Genomic DNA, 20,913 nt, shown 5'->3' with positions numbered 1-20,913 from the left:
TCAATGTTTGAGAATGGTACGCATTCTCTTCATCCAAATGTTGGTTGGATCCATGTAGAACTTTCAATTTATTTTGTATTACAAACTTAAAACCAAAGGCCCATTCAGCTTTTTTTTAAAAAAACCCAAATTTCATGATAACTAGTTCAACTGTTGGTAAAGGTGATAAGAGTAAAACTGGTGCTAGTTTCAACTGTTGGCACTTGGCAGTATCCGATCGATTACGGTGATAATCCGAAGTTGCGGTTTTAGGGCAGCATGCCAAGATTCAGGGTAAAAAATCGCAGCATGTGGTAAATATGTACACGCAGTAGACTTGAAAGCAAAAGAATCAACCAGTAATTATCCATCCCTTTCATCTTTCTGCACACAGTTTCCATGTCCAGCCTACAATATAATAGTAGATTGAAATATAAAAACACAGTATGATTAACCCAGCGACAATGCACAAACACAACCTCTTTGTTTTTAATTAAGTCACATAATTAACGACTGATGCATGCATGACACGTCTCAAAAGATCATCGTCGTAGTGACAATGTATGAACTTGGTGTTGAACTTTCTTCTTCCTTTGTTGGCTAAAAAAAAAACTTTTGCAGTAACTGGTTTCATCATGTGTGCCTATGAGTAGAACTTGAACTTGCAGCCACATGAGATTACTATGATGAACATGTAATCTACGAGTAGAACTTGTATGTCTTGGCATCTATGATGATCTGCCGGAGTCCTCCGATTGGTGACAGGATCATGAGCATCACTCCAAGAATGATGCAGATCTGAAAGAGAATCAGTTGAAAAAAACAAATCAGATCAGAATGCAAGATCAAGCAGAGGCATTTTCATTTCAGACAAAAACAGGGGAGAAGATTGAAGAAAAACAGAGCATAATTAGTTTGTGTGTTCTTACCCAGTTGGTGAACCATGAGAGACTGAACCTTCTTGGCTTGTAGATTGCTAGCCACATGATGCAGGGAAGCTGCCAAAGAACACAGAAAAAAATAACCGTCAGTTCTGAACTCTGATCATCTCTCAGACTCTCACCCATCAAAACGAAATGATCAATGGAAAACTTACGAAGTAAGTAGTTGGCGCGAAGGCGAATCCACCGAAGAACCCAAGCAATCCACCGAAGAACGGGAAGGTGATCGCGATGAACATGGTGAACGCTGCACAGATTCCAGATCAGTTTCAGCCATGCCAAGATCTAATAAAAAATTCAGTTAAGTTCAGATGATGAACACTTGAACAGTGCTTACCAACGTAGAGTGTTCTTGCGATGAGGCGAAGCGTGAGGCCGGGAGGGAATCTGAGCTTCTTGACGAGCACGGTCTCGATCATGTCGAACACCGGCATGGCGTAGATCTGGTAGCTCCCGATGACATGGATGACGACCATCATGTTTGCGAGCGCGATGAGCCATTTGGGCCTGGAGAGCGTGATGAGGATGTTGTCGTCGACGTGGTTGCCGAACGCCCAGTATCCGACGAGCGCCACGGGGAAGTAGCAGAGCGCGACGATGATGTAGGCGACGACGACGCCCTTCCACATCGGCTTCTTGGACGGCTTCTCCGGCGTCGACGGGATGGTCGCCTGGATCTCCAGCACCACGTTGTGCCCCGCGTACGCGAACGCGACGTCGCCCAGCGCGCTGAAGAAGCCGAACACCTTCCCCGTCGACGTCGTGGCGCGCAGGTGGTAGTCGACGTCGGCCACCTTCCCCTTGTCCACCGACGCGCCCCACGCGATGGTGGAGTAGCTGAGCGACATGACGGCGGCGGCGAGGGACACGCCGGAGATGGAGTTGAAGTTTGGGAGCTGCGAGAGGACGAAGTGGACGGAGGCGAAGATCATGATGAAGTAGGTGAGCTTGATGTTCTTGCAGCCGTGGCCCTCGCAGAGCACGTCGTGGAACTTCTTCAGCGACTTGCCGCCGGTGACCATGTACACGATGTTGACGCCGACCTCGACGACGAGCTGCTGCGGCACCACGATCCAGAGGCCCAGCTTCTCGCCGAACGCGTGCTGCCCGAGCTCGTGGTACCTGTCGAACCGCTTCCCGGGCACCATCTCGTGCATCTCCACCATCTGCCACAGCGTGTAGAGCGTGATGATCCATGACAGGATCAGCACCGCGATGCCAGGTCCCCTGCAAAAATTCAAGAATTCAGTTAGATTAATTTCTTGGTTCGTTCGTGTGTTCTTCGTTCAGATGAAGATGAAGAAGATAGTAGGACTGACCAGCCGAGCTCGGACATGGCGTAGGGGAGGCTGAGGACGCCGGCGCCGACCATGGCGGTGACATTGTGGAAGGCGGAGTACCACCACTTGGCGTTCCTGGACGACGTGATGGGAAGCCAGTCGTCGATCGCCTTCTCCTGCGCGCTCCGGCCATCCTGCCACCATTGTTTCGCCATTGATTAATTCAAGCTTGCTACTTTGCTACAGATGGTTGATCTCAACAGTACTAGTACAGACTACACTCTATGCAAGAAAGGTTTGTTCTTCTTCTTGTTCTGAAGAATTCGGCTCTTCTTTATACATCAATATGTACGCCGAATCGGGAAATTTTTCCCAAATTGTTTCGCATTTTTCACTTTCGGTTTTTAGCAACATGGAAAAGTAGCAAGTTGTCCCATAAACGGAATATCTTTGTTGGGCCAATAATTCGCCATTTCAAAGTTTCTATTCTTACGTTTTTTGAAAATCGAGATTTCGAATCATTCGAGTAATGCTTTTAATACTTTTCAATGTGCTATAACGTCGTCGCCAATTCTGTAAACCTTTAATTCTTGAATGCCTGGCTAAGTTTAGAACGGATAATTATGCGCGTTCATGCTTTCTTTTTCTGTCTGATTTATCAAGCGAGACTTTGCAAATTTATATATTTGTTTTCAAGGAGAACAAAAATGGCTAAGTTTAGAATGGATAATTATGTGTTGATGCTTTACTTATCCTATAGTAGAATTCCTATAGGATAGGTGTTTTGTATAAATATTTGTAGAACAAACATATATATCATTTGATAAATTATGGAGTATGATTTATCAGTTGAGACTTTGCAAATATATTTTTTTATTTTTAAGAAGAACAAAATATCTAAGTTTAGAATAGATAATTATCTGTATTGATGCTTTCTTTTTTTTTTTCAATGATTTATAGGTTGAGACTCTGCACATATATATTTTTAAGGAGAGCAAAATGACTAGGTTTAGAATGGATACTTATGTGTATTGATTCTTTCTTTTATTTTGTCGGATTTATCCATTGAGAGATGCAAATATATTTTGTCAGAATAAAAAACTCACTAATCAAGGGGCATGATTTTCAAAGCTCCACCATGGACTGTGGAGGCAAGTTAGATTATCTTAAAAAAAATCTTCATACAATCACAACACTAATAGACAAGTGACAGATCAGTGGCAGGACTTTTCAATTCAATGACACGCCATGTTTGAAAATTATAATGCAAACATGAGACTGAACTAGTGATTTATTTTCTTATTGGCAGTTGACTTTATCACATGGCCACTTTGCAATAGAGTCAATGCTATGAGCTATCTGATGCTTATCAATGACACCTCAGGAGGATAGAAATTTTTTTTACCTACCACGCCAAGCTCACCTAACGACAGTAATACTTTTATATCAAGTAGAGCACACTTAGAGTGATGCATGATTATCTAATAATGATTTGGGGATACAAAACTAGGCTGAGATTACAAAGTTTTGATTCTTAAGACAGGACTTGAAAACTAGAGCAGAGAACACCAAATTTCTTCAGACTAGTAACAACTTGCTTCTAATATACCCAATCTTTTAACTTTTTATTTTAAGATAACACCCGATCTTTTAACTAACATCTTGCAGCCTTGTTATTGGAGTTTGTGTCCAGCCAATCTGTTTGGGTTAATCAATTTGTCGTGCTCACCATATGGGTAATTATACTAATCCAGCTTGACCCCTCGTTAACTGTAATTTTTATGTTATCAGAAGTTTGCCAGAAACTGATGACTATTCCAATGTACTCCATAGAATAAAATAGTCTTCCAAAATAATGCTTTCCTATACCTTTTTGGGCTATGGAAATTCCTAAAAATGTCTCTCTCCATCATCTGGAGTTAATCCTAAAAATATTATATATATATATATATATATATATATATATATATATATATATATATATATATATATATATATATATATATATATATATATATATATATATATATAAGAATCCGCGTCCCAGATGGGCTACAGTGTCATACAGTATGGCCACGGACAGATCCTAGCATGGGCAGCTGTTATTTATAACAAAAAAGAAAATTCATTGCCAGCCAAACATAACAATTTCTTGGAAAATTTTCCATGTGATAGGTGTTTTTTTTCTGATAGGAATTGCTGGTCTTGGAAGCTAAAGCGAAATATAGAACTGTCAGTGTACTGTGCAGTAACAAGGATTTCTCAATAGGCCAAACAAGACAGCGACCATGTGAAGGAGACACTTTTATTTCCAGTTAGTACCTTTCTATGTAGTGCATTTAATTTCTAAAAGGCTAAGGAAAAGAAATTTCTGCAAGAAAAAATAGTGCAGTTCTGACTTCTGACCATGGTAAGAAATTCAGTGAGAATTCTGACTCTTACAGCTGAACACTGAAGAACAGAGTGGTAGGGATATAGTACAAACAGCCTGTAAACAATATCTTTTCGAAAACAGAGGATTTTTAAAAACAATTCTGCAGTTAAGGCAAAGTACTGAAACCACACCGATCCTATGATATGATAGGTAAATATATATACTGTTCCTCATATGTTTGTGTTCAATGAAGAAGAAGAAAAAGGTGAGAAAAAGGAGTGAGAACGAGCTGCAATCGATCTCCATTTTCACATGAAGAAGATGAACTAGGACAACTAGACAGGTGCTGCCAAGAGGCTGCAAGGTGGGGTCCTCCGATTGGTGTTGCGATGCCGGCAAAGGAGAGAATCCTCCATGAAAAAGGAGTCCAAAACAACACTTTTTGAACTCTACCTTTCTCGTGTGCAAAGGTATCTCAAAAATGTTCCCTTTTCATCAACTGAATCAACGACGGCATGACCAACTCTTTGCTTGTCCATTTCATGCCCTCCCGGCTTCTCGCAGCTCGACATGAAAACTCCTCCAAATTTAATTTGATCTTTAATTCTTTCCGTTTATTTTTGAAAAAGCAAAACAACGCTGCCGATCATCTTTTCATAGAGAAACGGTCCTAGAAAGAAAGAAAAAACCCTTTTGGTTGTTGTTTTTTCTTCTTCTTTTATTTGGATAAATTAACAAGACTACCGACGAAAGATCAAGATGAAGAACACAAACAACAAGTTCAGAAACACACATCGATCTCCAATGGAGACAGACAGAGAGAAACAGAGATGGATGCTGATGAACAAACAAATACCTTGGCCGGTGGGTAGTTATCTGCCACCTGAGTCCCCATGATCACCTGATCTCCTCCTCCTTCGTCTACCTCTTCTTCTTTTGCAGCAATGGAGGATCAGAGGAAGAAGAAGAAGAAGAAGAAGAAGAAGAAGGGTTGCTGCAAGGAGGCCGGCAGATCAGAGTCGCCAAGTCTCTACTTATAGAAGAACAAGAGGAAGAAGATTATTAAGCCCAGACCCCAGTGAGTTGTGAACGTGAAGAAGTTAACGGCAATGGCGACTGGGTTAGTTGACCGTTGACTCCAGCGCAGCAGCTATTTTTGCGTCGTAATTTCACGGATATTGGGGAGGAATTAATGCTCTCAGTCTCAGATGGGGGTTACTATTATTAAATCGGGTGGTGTGTGCCGTCCGTCAGATCCAGGATAGACGGTCCAGATGATGATGGTGATTTTTTTTTTATGTCTCTTGGAGGGACTCTTGTTTTGCTAACTCACAAAAAAAAGAGAAAAAGATAATCAGAATTCATAACGCATGGCACATGGAACCACAGGAGCTCTGGAGTTTATAAACAGTAGTAGCGTGTGCCGAAATTCTCTCGGTTAGGTCCAGCACTTGGCGTGTTTAAATTCTGTTTGGAGGGTTGACTCGTAAGAAATCGTGTTCGAATTCATAGTATATTCGTCAAAACATGTACTACTCTATAAAAAAAAATGCAATCTTAGCTATGAACCTAGACACATGTATCCAGGTTACTTGGTAGGATTAGATTTTTTATGGGACGGAGAGGGTAAGCATTATGAATTTAGGTAAAGCATTTTTGAATATGTATAGGGATAAGAGCTTATCTTTTATCCAGATACATATCTTAAAATGCCTTTTTTTTTGTCTAGATACATTGTAATGTCCATATACATAGTAAAAAAAATATTTTCTTCAATCTTATCCACTGCATATTTGCCTTCTACATAAACACTCATCTTCCGACTAGTAACATGTTTAGACAAACCGTCTGTTTTCTTTCTTTTTTGAGAGGGTCTTGCTTTCTTTTATTTTAGAAACATTGTTTGCTGCAGTTGTTACTGCTCAAACAACTAATATCACAAATTAAATGACATACAAGCTATCCCTCCAATTACAAATATGAGTAATAATTATCGATGTTTTCGAAATTGACAAGGTCTTTGAACAATTTTTTGACTAGAAATTTATATTGATTCTTTTACAAAAGTGGCGTATCCAACATATTTTAAGAATACCTTTAAGACAAATCTACATTATACATATTCATAATGCCATCAAATGCCATATATTCTTTTTATGACCAATACAGAGAGAGACAGAGGATGTGCAGTTGTCAACAGCCGACTGTAGCTAGCACATGCCAACTTTACCCCTATACAGTTCATATATGATGGATCAATCTGCATGGCCTCAATTGCCCATTTCTACATTTGTTTTTCGTTTTATTTTTTTCCAACAAGGTTTGATTGGTCTAGCAGATTATAATGCTGAAAAATAACTTGTTTATCTACCTAAATATAGCTTTCTCTGTATCCACTAATCTAACATTATGTAAAACATCATGTAATCTAGCAATAGGTGACCTTTTCAAACAAATATCTATACAGAATTAACAAGACATTATTGCCACGACAGCATCCGATGGAACCTCACAGCAAATGGGCAGTACTCGGCAAAATCGGCCTATCGACTACAATTCCTTGGGGCTGCCAAATCTACCTTCTATCAGTCAATCTGGAAGGCATGGGTGCCGCCGAATTGCAAGTTCTTCTCTTGGATGGTCACGCAAAATAGAGTATGGACAACAAACAGGCTGGAAAAAAGAGGATGGCAAAACCAAAAGATTTGCCCACTTTGTTATAATGTTGATGAATCGGCCCTGCATCTCCTGGCCAAATGCAGACTCACAAAGAGGATATGGGCAGAAATACAGAGATGGACCGGGACTGACCTTCAGATGGACAACTGGGAAAGCTGTCACTCAGTCGAGCAATGGTGGACACTCGTAACGGAATCTCCAAACACCCCACGCAAACCTCTCAGGACCCTGGTGATTTTAATCTCGTGGGAAATCTGGTGCGAAAGAAACACAAGAATCTTCCGCAACAATGCATCTACGCCATCCTCAATTCTAGCAAAGATCAAGGAGGAAGGGAGAGCATGGGGTCAAAGCAAGGGCTTCAATCCTGCAGGAGTTCAGAATTTTGGGAGATATCACTTAATCCCTGTTTTTTGCCTCTCCTCTTGCGGGTTATTTGTTTCGTTTTTTTTCATCTAACCCTATATATATCTCGCTATATTTTTTTTCTGCTCTATTAATATATTCAAGGCAAAGCTTTTGCCTTCCTTATAAAAAACAATACATTATTGACTTCCCCAAGAAAAAGAATAAGAGAATATCAAGCTATCCTCACGAATGAAAAAGACATGATTGAATTTCACATGAATGGTGGCTTTTATTGTCAGCCGCAACCAAAATTTAAATTTTAAAACTTAAGCTTATATAGTTTATTCTATTTTTTGTTATTGTACTCTATTTTACTGCTTTCGTTTTTAAGCCGTTAAGAACAAATTGATATAAAAGTTTCACCAAAAAATATTTTTGGTTGTTTTGTTTATTTTTTCTATGACTTATTAGCTATAACTCTGACCATAGCCGATACTATTTCTCAACATTCTTTTTAGAGAGAGACAACTGGAATTACATAATCCATAAGTTTATCTTTATGTCGATTTTATGAAAGCTAGGAGTAATGGAGGGATTAATTTTGGTTGAAGAAAACAGCTGGAAGCATATCCCAAGGCAATGGGAGGGGCTCCACTTCTCTTTGAGCTGATTGGCCATCAGATTTTAATGCTTAGCTATGAACATACAAAAGGCTACATAAAGCAAGATTCCTAGTGGGAGATTCTTCTAGCTTATCACCAACCATGGAGCCCTATCTAGATTCCAATTCTCACTCAACCACCGGAATCCAGAAAGGAGAAATGGATATTATTAATTTAGAAATAAATTTTTTGGGTTCCGAAAATGCAGATGAAATAGGGCAATTCCTAGACGTCACTCTAGCATCATGGGGTGTCATGATAATGAAATTGTCTGATCACAAAGTTAAGAGAAATTAATTCTTATCCTTTCTTTGGAACACTTGAGAGAATTTTTCGTGATTTCCATAAATTAAAAATCGGACTAATTAACATTAAAACTATGAAGTTTTTCATAGAATATTCCTATATTCCAATTAATTCAGCAAATAATTGGCATGAATTCATCCTTTTTGTTTGTGGTAGTTTTTAAAGGATTAAGAGGCCCCATCAGGAATCATTGGTTTTCTAATAAATCACTGATAAGGTTGTGTTTGGCTTCACACGGTAATATAATCAGTTAGGTTACCTACGTTGTTTCCTTTATCTGAAAAGGAGTTAATTGGAATAAACTTGTGTTTGACAACTACTTGCAGTTAGTCATGCTAGCAATATAAGAGGACAACTACTTGCAGTTGGTCATGCTAGCAATATAAGAGGACAATCCTTCATCGTTTTGATGTGTTTATTTAATCACATCCCGAATGGTTAAATATTTCATAATTGTTTAAATTTCTGATAAGTTGAGCTGTGGCTGAAAAGCCATAGAAAAAAACTGAGGCAATAACAAAATTATGGTTAAAACTTATCTATATTATTAGTGGTTTAAAACTTAAGGTAAAAATATGCTGCAATGGAAAAAACCAATTGATTCTAAATTAAAGTTCCAAAAAGCAAACTTAAGAAACAATGACAAACCAATAAACGAACGATGAGGGCCTTAGTTTCTGGGATTTCTTTGGTGACCCCTAATAACCTTTTAGCTTTGAGCTAAATAACCAAATACTAAGAATGAGTTAATTAATGAGGAAAACCACCATCAAGAGGAACAAAACTTTTTTTTTTTTGCGGGGAAAGAGGAACAAAACTTAGACGGTTGCAAAATTAATAAGCCATTTGTCACGAACATGTCATACCATCTAATAACAAAAGAGGACAAAAAGATATAACTGAAAGAGTATAAGCATATACATTTCTCCATCACAGAACCGGCCAATTAATCTGGAGTTTGTACACATCAGTAAAAGAATATTTAACATCCCCCTTGTACCAAATTTAGGTGTACATACCTAGACGACGTAGCTGTTTGACAACCCACAATATCTGTCTGAATTATATTACAAAACATCTCCATATTGTCTATCCAATTAACAAGTACTAACCGCCATATCACAGAGAGAGAGAGAGAGAGAGAGAGAGAGAGAGAGAGAGAGAGAGAGAGAGAGAGAGAGAGAGAGAGAGAGAGAGAGATGTGAGTTGAAATTATTTGGAAAATTCGTGTGAATTGTAATGCCAATGATATGTGGCAACTGGCAGGCGTTCATGCAGGCTAGTCGGCATCCTGCTATTGGTGTTATTCTCTCGTCAATTCCGTTAATTATTTGGTCTTTGCGTTGATCGATCATACTATGAGACAATTATTCACTTGACCGATGGTGAATTCTTGATCGTATTTCACAATAGATGTAAAGACGAATTTGTTGCTGCAATCCAAACACAAGTGAACAATACGTTGTAATCACGCAAAAAACTGTAGCAAACAATCTTGAACACCAAAAGTCAAGCAGAAGATGGAACAGAATTGTCCGAAGTGACAAGTAGTGACGCTATGTAGTACGTTGTACCGATTGTGATTAGTGACCAAAGCGTAATTCGTCTAGATTTTCAAGTTTCAACTTTTTTCACATCTCAAATGATACCATGGGCAAAGGACAAGCTGTCACTAACTAGTTCGTTTATTTCACCGCAGATTTGAAGCGTACGGCACCAAAATTTCATGCTGCCTGATCATAAATTATACAGCCCCATCGTTTTCGAGCACTAAGCTAAACAACATATTTACAAACGAAAAATAATGCAATAAGCCAAACAACATATTTACAAACAAAAAATAATTTATGAATAAAAATTTTTATATACGTGTTCTTAATTATATAAAAATAAAGGCTGAAAAATAAACTACGATAAAAAAAACAAAAATCAACTCTAAATTTAAGTTGATCCCACTTTAAGGAAAACGAGCGAATTAAACAAGTCACTGTCATAAACAGCAAGTTGAGTAGAGTTGTACTCCTCCTCCTTGACTCTGAATCTGAATTATCAGGCGTGGCCATCTTTGCTGACTTTTGGGAGGTGCAGACCTCTGACCAAATCGTCACGCGGATTCCTCCTCGTGCGCTCTACTAGTGGGCTACACTGCATAAACTCTCTATATATTTCCTTAATTTCTCTTGCCAGAATATTTGTTAATACGATGAAAATGATTTATATCTCCGATCTCTGTTAGCGCTGGCCACACAGCCAGTTCCCGCTTGCATACGGACGCCGTGTTTAGTTTCGAAATATTTCTTCAAACTTTTAACTTCTTCATCACATCAAAACTTTCCTATATACGTAAACTTCCAACTTTTCCGTTACATCGTTTCAATTTCAACCAAACTTCCAATTTTAACGTGAATTAAACACAGCCGGAGTATTGCTTTATTTTTCGACCGTCACACTCTAGTCCTCTTGTATTGGTACTCCTACTTACCCTTCTCTTTTTTAAAGAAATAGATGATCGGATGAATGAGCAAGCTTTCCAAACTTTTTATGATGAATTTCTTGAAATGCAGGTTTGAATCTATTTGTCAACTTCATAATAAGTTGATTTTATTTGCAAACGCATAATAAGTTAATTTATTCATTGTATCCTTAAATAATTATCACAAGTCATTCAGCTATATTCAATACAAGAGAACACACATGGTGTTTGTTTTGATTAGACTAGTAGTAATGGAAGGTCTTCAGAGTTCAAAGCCAGCAAATACACACCGTACAGAGATATTGTGCATGCATTTCTATTGGCCGACGACGATATGGAACTATATTATATGTGTTTACTTTGCCTGGAATATCGGGGAGAAAATCTTTCATATATATAATTTTCGACCAAGTGGACATATATCTCTGTCATCACATGATCAGCTCATCCATGCAGCCATACTGACATGCTACACTAACGAAATTCAATCTGAAACCAAGATTTTGGTTGATTTTTCTCTCCTTTTGGTAATGATCATACCATTCATGCTTCTGCATTCTTTAAAACAAGGTGCTCAATGCTACCTAGTTTAATGTCATCCAGTCAATGAAGGTTTGTTTTCTTCTTCTCTTCTCAATGCTAAATTGCTACTCCGTTGCTTTCTCAATGGTGTGTGCTTGAGCTATTGGCGCGTTTGATGGTATATTTTCTTTTTTTTTTTAACTATAGTCTCGCAGGGCTGTAGTCTTGTAATTTTTTTTCTATATTGATATGATACCTCGTATCGTCTGGTGTGATTTATTTTAATAAAAAGATGTATAGTCCACCCCATGGACAATTCACGAACCCATGGAAATTCAGGAATTCAACAACTAGCCGAAAACAAGGGACTGACTACTCATAAATATGAGCAGAAACTGGGGCTAACTTAACTACTCTGCTCCCTTCACCAAATTCTATTCAGACTTTCAGACTAATCAGGGTGTATTGTCCGTGTCTGTTAGTTACTCATCCGTACGTAACTTTAGCCACAAAAGAACAACAGTAGGATAAAATGGATAGCAACTGACTGATCAGTATGTTCTTCATCTAACCATATGTTAATTCACCCTGATTGTCCTAATCAACTTAGTGTGATCACACTATTGTTTTTAAGGATTGGTTTAGTGTAAGATATCCATATGTTGCCATCAATTGCAAGCTGGTCAACTTCTAACGTGTGAATCTATAATGCAGCAGCAATTTTGCAAATTAGCAATCAAGAGGTTGCAAGGAATCAGTTGGCTTCTTGCTTAATTAGTTGATATCTTGATAAGTACGTGTTGAACATTTGACCAATCATAATAAGGCAGCGCAAAATCCAAGCATATATGCGCACTAGTATCGTGTTGACATGTCAAATACAATTTTTTTTTTGTAAAAATTGATTTTGAAATTTGCTGACGTTGATCTTGCTTTTTGAACGAGAATTTGCGGCAAGTGATGCTATCAGCGTAGACTTTGGTAAAGATTACGCAATCCAATTGAACGCAGATACCGGGTGAGTCAAGAAATCGGCGGAAATTATAGCTGTTCTGCATATTTTTCAGGCATAAATCTGGCCCATTTGGCCATTAAGTTTCTTCACTTTTGCCTTTTCAGGAAAGAAATTTGCTTATGTAAAAGCATGCTTATTTGATTTTGAATACATTTGTATTTTTCATTTTGGACTGAAGAATTCAGAGGCTCTCAAGGGACCCCAGTTCCATGTGCGCGAAGAATAAAAAGATTTCCTAATCACACTTGTATTAATTTCTAAAACAAACTCAGTCTAATATAATAAAGTGTAACCGTATCTTACTTATCCATCAAATTAAACAAATTTCTATTGCTTGTCAGAGCAGACTAGGATCGCAAAAAATAATCAAGCGGAGATAACTCTGAACCCTGAAGAAGCAATAAGAGAAGTTTCATGCAGGTTTCGCACTGAGAATCTCTCCGTTGAAAACGAACTAGAAATGGCGCGAAATTTCACTCAGCCGTGTTCACATCAGCATGGCAGATAAGTATAGCCTTGTTTAGTTCCCACAAAAATTTTTTTTAACCCTATCACATCGAACGTTCAATTTGAACACCTACATAAAGTATTAAATATAGACTAAAATATAACTAATTGCACGGATTATAACTAATTTATGAGATGAATCTTTTAAGCCTAATTGATCTATGATTTGACAATGTGGTGCTACAGTAAACATTTGCTAATGATGGATTAATTAGGCTTAATACATTTGTCTTGTTGTTTACTTACGGATTCTGTAATTAGTTTTTTATTAATACCTTAACACCCTATGCCACACCCTATAATACCCGCTGTAACACATCAAAACTTTACACCCTAAATCTATACACCACCTATATATCCATCCTTGTCAATCACTAGGAGATTTCCTTGGCCAAGAAATTTCACAAGCAGAGGACGGGTTGCTACTAGGGATAGCAATGGGTCGGGTCGGGCACGGGTAGAGCAAAACCATGTCCGGCCCGAGACCCACGTGCCTGTGCCCGACCCACGCCCGCAAGGCATTTCGGGCAAAATCCTATGCCTATGCCCATGCCCGTCGGGCACGGGTATACCCGACGGGTATCCATTGGGCTTACCTACCATGCGTCGCCGCGCCGCTGGTCGCCGCTCGTGCGCAGCCGCATCGCCGGCCACCGCCATCAGCCGTCGCCTTTACCGTCGAGTTGCCCGTCGCGCCCCTCGCTCGTGTGCCGCCGCCCGCGAGCCTGCTACCGCCCGTGCTCATACGCCACCAGCCGCCGCCCGCGCTCGTGCACAGCCGCGGCGCCGCTAGCAACCGCCTGTGCAGCCGCGCTCGTCCGCCGCTACGTCGCTAGCTCGCGCCACGCCGCCAACCACCGCTGCACCGCGCGTCGCGCCGCCAGCCACCTGCTTTCCCGTGCGCTGCCGCCGCGTAGGGAATAGAGGATTGAGAGGTGGTGGTGGGGAAAAGGATAAGGCTAGGGTTTCATTGAGTGAACACTGTATATACAAATGGGCTAAATGGCTATTGGGCCTCGAGGGGAGGTTAAACTACTGAAGGTATAAAAGATATACATGGGCTAAAAATTTTTGGGTCGGATATGGGTTATCCACGGGTAAAATCTAAAACCTACATATACCCACTAACTTCACGGGCATCGGGTCAAACGTGTCCACGGGTAAAAAAAGGTGCCCACGCCCATGCCCATCGGGCCGGGTATCCACGGATACCCGAACCCATGGACAATACTGCCATCCCTATTTGCTACTACCAGCAAGCAGAGGACGTACGTACTTAACTGGTGAATTTTCAGACTTTCAGGTGAACCGTACATTGAGTGTAACGTCCCCATCATTAATTTACCTTTCAGCTTATAAACAGTAGCTGAAATTTAATATTTAATTTTAGAGATGATTTTAGGGGTTTTATCGTACTTTTTAGGTGTGTTTAGCTCACGCTAAAATTGGAAGTTTGGTTGAAATTAGAACGATGTGACGGAAAAGTTGGAAGTTTGTGTGTGTAGGAAAGTTTTAATGTGATGAAAAAGTTAGAAGTTTGAAGAAAAAGTTTGTAACTAAACTCGGCCTTTTTAGGTTGGTTTTATAATTGCTAATGATACTATATAATTATTATCAAGTTGTTTTATGACTTATTATTAGTTTTAGCTTATCGCCGGTTAAAAATAGTAGCAGAACGCCTTTATCATGTATTGAGGGTCCTTTAAATCAAGAAATTTATAAAAGAATTTTGTATAATTGAAATCCTATAGTAAATTTTCTACGTATATGTCGATTCAGAATCCTATGTATTTTTTTATATTTTTTTGTTTTTTTATTTTTACGATTCAAATGAGCCCTAATTGATAGGGAATAGCACATGGAGTTACCAATCGTTTGTAGGATTGGAATTTAGGAGGCCAGCTAGCTGCACGCGTAGCCTCGCATGCTTAGAGAAGAAGACGACTCCGACGACGACGAGAAGATACGATGGAAGAAGCTACGTCTTGAGAGCTTATCCGATAAATTCAGACTTTCAGAGATGGTAAAAATGGAGTATCTTAATTAATTTGGCGCAAAAATTTCAAGATGATGGTGAATAACTGAGACGATTTTAGCTCCTACTACTAGTCAAGATTCAAGAGCCATCTTCTCGCTCTTGTCCTTCTCAGAAGGAGACCATCAAAATCGCTAGTAATAGTCTTGCATACACCAATCGAATTATGGCCAGGACTACTACTCCAGATGCTGCTGTCAATCGGTGATAGCTGATTAGCAGCATAATTGTACTCCATTACACATCATAATTAACTGGGAAACGCGTGGACGTACGATTCAAGCTAGCAATGGCCTTGAAAGTCTGATACTACACATGTAAGAACATGCCATGAACGGCACACGGTTGAGATGCTGATATATATGGGATGAAACTGACATTACAGTGACATGCACAGCTCCAGTGCAGACGGTCAGTCGCCCAGCCGTTGACGCTGCAGCTTCCCGGCAACTTCCAATTTTTTTTTTCAATATTAGGCCGTGTTTAGGTCCAAAATAATTCTTCCACTTCCAATTTTTCCATCACATCAAAATTTTCCTACACACACAAACTTCTAACTTTTTCGTCACATTGTTTCAATTTTAAACCAAACTTCCAATTTTGGTGTGAACTAAATTTTGTCAATTTAGTACTACATATAGGCGTAATGATATAGTTTTTAATATTTAATATTTCCTGTTGTTGGTCAATTTGGTGTTGCTGTAATGATATAGTTTTTAAGCGTAAAAAAATGCCTAACATCATGCAGGTTATCTTCGTCTGTTCCAATTGGCTCCACTCTTGGTGTATGATGCTTTCAAAGGAACAACAGGATACTATGCGCAATGGTGCTACACGTTTGGAATTGGTAGCCAAGAAACTTTTATTTCAGTTTGGATGGCGTAGTACCTACAGAATTTCGTGATAGAATCTACGTGATTTTAAAAAATATTATTTTAGTAAATCATATTATCGGCAGAAGTTGGGAGTTTGTTCCATCTCGTCTTTTTAAAGCTTTTTTCTGTTCATTTCTGAACTTTTTTTGCTGTGTGCCTACGGAAAGAGACCGGAGATGTAACCTATTTCTATTATCTATAAAAAGTACTACAAATAGGCTGCGGCTGTGTTTGGATTCCAACTTTTTTCTTCGAACTTTCAACTTTTCCGTCACATCAAATATTTGGACACATGCATGGAGCATTAGATGTGGAAGAAAAAAAAAACCAATTGCACAGTTTGCATGTAAATCGCGAGACGAATGTTTTGAGCCTAATTACGCCATGATTTGATAATGTGGTGCTACAGTAAACATTTGCTAATGACGAATTAATTAGGCTTAATAGATTCGTCTCGTAGTTTACAGCCGTAATATGTAATTTGTTTGTTATTAGTTTACGTTTAATATTTCAAATGTGTGTCCGTATACTTTAAAAAAAATTGAAATGTAACTAAACACGGCCTAAGAGGCTGTTTAGTTCCCCAAACACTTTTTCCAAAAACATCACACTGAATCTTTGGACACATATATGGAGCATTAAGTATAGATAAAAAGAAAAACTAATTGCATAGTTTGCATGTAAATCGCGAAACGAATCTTTTGAGCCTAATTAGTCTATAATTAGCCATAAGTGTTACAGTAACCCATATGTGCTAATGACGGATTAATTAGGCTCAAAAGATTCACCTCGTGATTTCCAGGTGAGTTATGAAAATTTTCATTCGTATCCGAAAACCCCTTCCGACATCCGATTAAACGTCCGATATGGCACCAAAAAATTTTTATTTCACCAACTAAACAGGCCCTAACTCATGTTCTATCGAAATTAAAAAAAAAACGCATGTTGCCCGTCCCTATCGCGACACCATCGTGGTGGCTGGTGTCTGTCCAATGGGAAGACATGTATATTTATGCAACTTTTATTAAAAAAAAATTGTTCCTCTGTTTTTAATATATGATGCTAACTTTTTATATGACATGTGATCGTTCATCCTATTAAAATATTTATATAAATGTTATTTATTTGTTTTGATATGTTTTACCGTTAAATAAACTTTAACCATGGCTTATATTCTAGTATATTGAAAAAGAAAATAACATTTACATATAATGATTCGGCAACTTCCATGGATGTAACTTTTACATAAGCACGCGAGATGATCGATCACTCGCTACGCTCAAGGCTAGGCTAGAGCCCAATGACGAGGACACGCACAAGAACGCGATCTTTTCACTAGCTCAGCTCTCGCCCAGTGAATGGGAGATGTTTCTCCAAATTATCGGGATGGATATAAGAAATTGTGATCGAGCTCCTATCTTCAATTCTTCATGCGTATAGCCATAAAGTTCTACGAGGAAGAAATTAATGTGCTTATGTAAAAGCATCTTGTTACTTTCGTTAAGTCTACTCTGCCTTTTGGACCGAAGAATTCAGAGGCAGCCAGGTTCGTGTATCAGGGATCAGATTTTTGACAGTAAGATGCAGAAGTGTTTTCCAGAAGATGATAGCAAAGTGCATAATCCGTATGTCGTGTTCGTTAATTGTCTGCCAAATTCAGCTGGCAGGTTGTGCACTTGTGCGGAAATTAACCGAAGAACTGTTGAAAATATAGGCATATAATGATTTAATATATTCCATAAATAAATCATGACATTACAGATGTATACTAGTATTAACGCATCATTAGATTTACACATGTAAACTAAGCAGTAAAACATGAACAGATCAAATATGCGCAATATGTCGAACACGTACCGAGTTGGCGGAAAGACCGGTTGCTCGGCAGGAACTACTCGCGGTTGCGAGCGTCGACAAAGGCGCGCAGCACGTGAGCGGAGAGGAAGGCGAGCCGTCACGGATGAACAGGTAGCAGTCGCGCGAAACGCTTCCCAAAAACCTTATTGCCGTCTTCTCCCGATGCAGGACGTCGAAGACAGAGGTTCCGGAGACCTGCTCTCCCGATCGCCGGTGCACGCTGGCGAGCGGGATGGAGTAGTCTACGAGCGACGACACAACACAGAGGAGGAGGCAAACCCTAGATTAATTTCGCGTGTGTTGCGTGAAGGCGGCGGCACGGTTTATATAGAGATAGGTCGCTTGATCAGGGCGCCCGCACGATCTCCACTCTGCGTAACCGAGCCAGATAAGTCACGCATAACTTATCCGGACTCCACGCCGTTTTCATGCACCGGATTTTTCGGAATGTTTCCAACAACAAAACAAATCCGAATTTTCGTGCGTAACTTATCCGGACTCCACGCCGTTTTCACGCACCGGATTTTAAACAAAATTGCAAAAGGAGGCTGCATCTGCTCAAGGGTGAGGAGCCAATTTTGCGGACCATTCGACGCGTACGTCATGCGCGCGCCGCCTGCCCTGCTAGGCGAGCGAGCGCGCGTGTTCCCCCTCTTCTCTCCACCATACATGCTTCAAGTGGCTAGGAGGGCATCCTTCCTTTTAAGGAGGTCCCCCTCTTCTAGAATAAGTAAGGTGGTACTAAACTAAACTCCACATGTATGTCATCCCATGAGGTAGGCTTTTGTGATTTTCCAAATAATTAATTTTCGAATGGGCCTTAGCCCATCTATTAATTCCACCAAGCACAAGAAGAGAATTTCAGGCACTGGTGTTCGCGCCATCAGATCGTCATCGCGGCGCTTACCGATTTGATTTCGATAGGCGGTGCAATCGAATTGGAAATTTCGTACAATCTTTTTGCGCGTTCGCGAAGAATTAGAAATTTCGTAATGGCACACGCTAACTATATGAGGGAATGACATGCATGGAAGAAGAATTAATCCAGCATTACTTTCTCCGTATAAACACTCCGTAATATCAAATTTTACACCCAAAATATTTGGTATAGAAACTACTTCATCCGTTTCAGGTAAAAATCAAAATATTTTAATTTTGACTAAGTTTATAGATAAATATAGTAATATTTATAATACTAAATTATTTTTATCAAATCAATAATTGAATATATTTTCACAATAAGTTTGTCTTGGGTTGAAAATGTTATTATTTTTTCTACAAACTTGATCAAACTTAAAACAGTTTGACTTTAACTAAAATCAAAACGTCTTATAACCTGAAAAGGATGGAGTATATTACATATAAATATATGTCATATAAACTTTTTTAAGTAGAAACATTTGGTATAGAAACTTCGTATCTACTACTACTTAAAAAACAAGAGGTGCTTCCATCGTCCGTCAAAAAAACCGGGTGAAAAAAAACCGGGCAGAAAAAACCAAGTTTGTCCGATAAAAAAACCGGACGAAAAAAAAAGTCCGATCCAAAAAAAAAGTGAAAAAAAAAACCGGACTACTTAAAAAATAAGAGGTGCTTCCATCGTCCGTCAAAAAAACCGGGTGAAAAAAAACCGGGCAGAAAAAACCAAGTTTGTCCGATAAAAAAACCGGACGAAAAAAAAGTCCGATCCAAAAAAAAAGTGAAAAAAAAACCGGGCAAAAAAAACACCCGTCCCTGGCAAAAAAACACCCGATCCCTTAAAAAGGGAAAAAAAGTCCGAGAGACAAACCGTTTAATGAATAAAAAAAGCGAAAAAAAAAGAGTCCGATTCCCTGGAGAAAAAAAATCTGATTTCCCTGGAAGAGATCCGATCTGTATTGGATTGGAGAAAAGAAAAAAAACACTTCTCTAGGTGCTTCTGTCGTCCGTCAAAAAACGGGAGAAAAAAACCGAGCGAAAAAAAAAGAAAAGTCCGATAAAAAAACCTGGCGAAAAAAAACCGGGCGGAAAAAAAACAAATATGTCCGACAAAAAAAAAAGGAAAAAAAAGGAAAAAATACCGAAACGAATCCGACTACATCGACGCGGTAAAAAGAGTTTAAAAAAATAAAAAGAAAACTGTCCTATTCCAAAGAAAAATGAATTATATGTATCGTGGAGAAAAAAAAAAAAGAAAAGTCCGATAAAAAAACCTGGGCGGAAAAAAACCGGGTGGAAAAAAAACAAATCTGTCCGACAAAAAAGAAAGCAAAAAAAGGAAAAAAATCGAAACGAATCCGACTACATCGACGCGGTAAAAAGAGTTTAAAAAAATAAAAAGAAAACTGTCCTATTCCAAAGAAAAAGGAATTATATATATCGTGGTAAAAAAATCGACCAGGCGAAAAAAGAAAAAAATAGTCCGATCCGAAAAAAACAGGAGAAAAAAAAATGGGCGAAAAAAAAATTTGTCCGATAAAAGAAAAGGAAAAAGCTGAAAAGAATCTGACTCCATCGACGCGGTAAAAAAAGGCGAAAAAAAACTTTCCGATAAAGAAAAAGGAATTATATGTGATGCGGTAAAAAAAATAAAAAAACCAGGCGAAAAAAAAGATAAAAGTCCGATAAAAAAACGGGGCGAAAAAAAAAAAATCTGTCCTATCCAAAAAAAGCCAAAAAGGGGAAAAATCAAAACGAATCCGACTCCGTCGACGTGGTGAAAACAGGGCGAAAAAATTCCAAAGCAAAGGGAGAAAAAAAATCAAAACGAATCCGACTCCGTCGACGCGGTAAAAAAAGGGCGAAAAAAATCCAAAGTAAAAGGAATTATATGTGACGCGGTAAAAAAAATCGATCGGGCGAAATAAACCGGGCAAAAAAAAAATCTGTCCGATCCAAAAAAAGGGGAAAAAATCAAAACGATTCCGACTCCGTTGACGCGATAAAAAAGGGCGAAAAAATTGTCTATTTCTAAAGAAAAAGGAATTATACGTGATGCGGTAAAAAAAATCGAATCCTATTATATCTAGAAAGGTTTGACACTATGTGAAAGTGGTGAAAAAAACCCTTCGTAAAAGAAAT

General features: G+C 38.8%; 1 protein-coding gene across 1 annotated transcript; it reads right to left on the bottom strand.

Annotated features, from left to right (window-relative positions):
- Positions 1 to 316: 316 nt before the first annotated feature.
- LOC4344567 (lysine histidine transporter 1) lies at positions 317 to 5,572 on the bottom strand. Its single transcript, XM_015794268.2, has 6 exons — positions 5,431 to 5,572; positions 2,240 to 2,394; positions 1,258 to 2,147; positions 1,076 to 1,167; positions 909 to 977; positions 317 to 777 (listed from the first exon to the last, which is right to left on the bottom strand). The coding sequence occupies exons 1-6, from the start codon at positions 5,467 to 5,469 to the stop codon at positions 679 to 681; spliced, it is 1,344 nt and encodes a 447-aa protein (XP_015649754.1). The 5' UTR covers positions 5,470 to 5,572; the 3' UTR covers positions 317 to 678.
- Positions 5,573 to 20,913: the final 15,341 nt, after the last annotated feature.

Source organism: Oryza sativa, chromosome 8, assembly GCF_034140825.1.
Source record: "Oryza sativa Japonica Group chromosome 8, ASM3414082v1".
Classification (NCBI taxonomy): Eukaryota; Viridiplantae; Streptophyta; class Magnoliopsida; order Poales; family Poaceae; genus Oryza; species Oryza sativa.
The sequence above is the reverse complement of the archived record's forward strand: the minus strand, read 5'-3'. Positions and strand labels throughout refer to the sequence as shown.

Bases quoted from the DNA above. Each gene is read 5' to 3' on its own strand.
- LOC4344567 (XM_015794268.2), bottom strand. From the start codon at position 5,469: ATGGGGACTCAGGTGGCAGATAACTACCCACCGGCCAAG. The intron at 2,148-2,239 runs GTCAGTCCTACT...GAATTTTTGCAG, and splicing joins GCCATGTCCGAGCTCGGCTG to GGGACCTGGCATCGCGGTGC. The intron at 978-1,075 runs GTAAGTTTTCCA...GTTCTTTGGCAG, and splicing joins TCGCGCCAACTACTTACTTC to CTTCCCTGCATCATGTGGCT.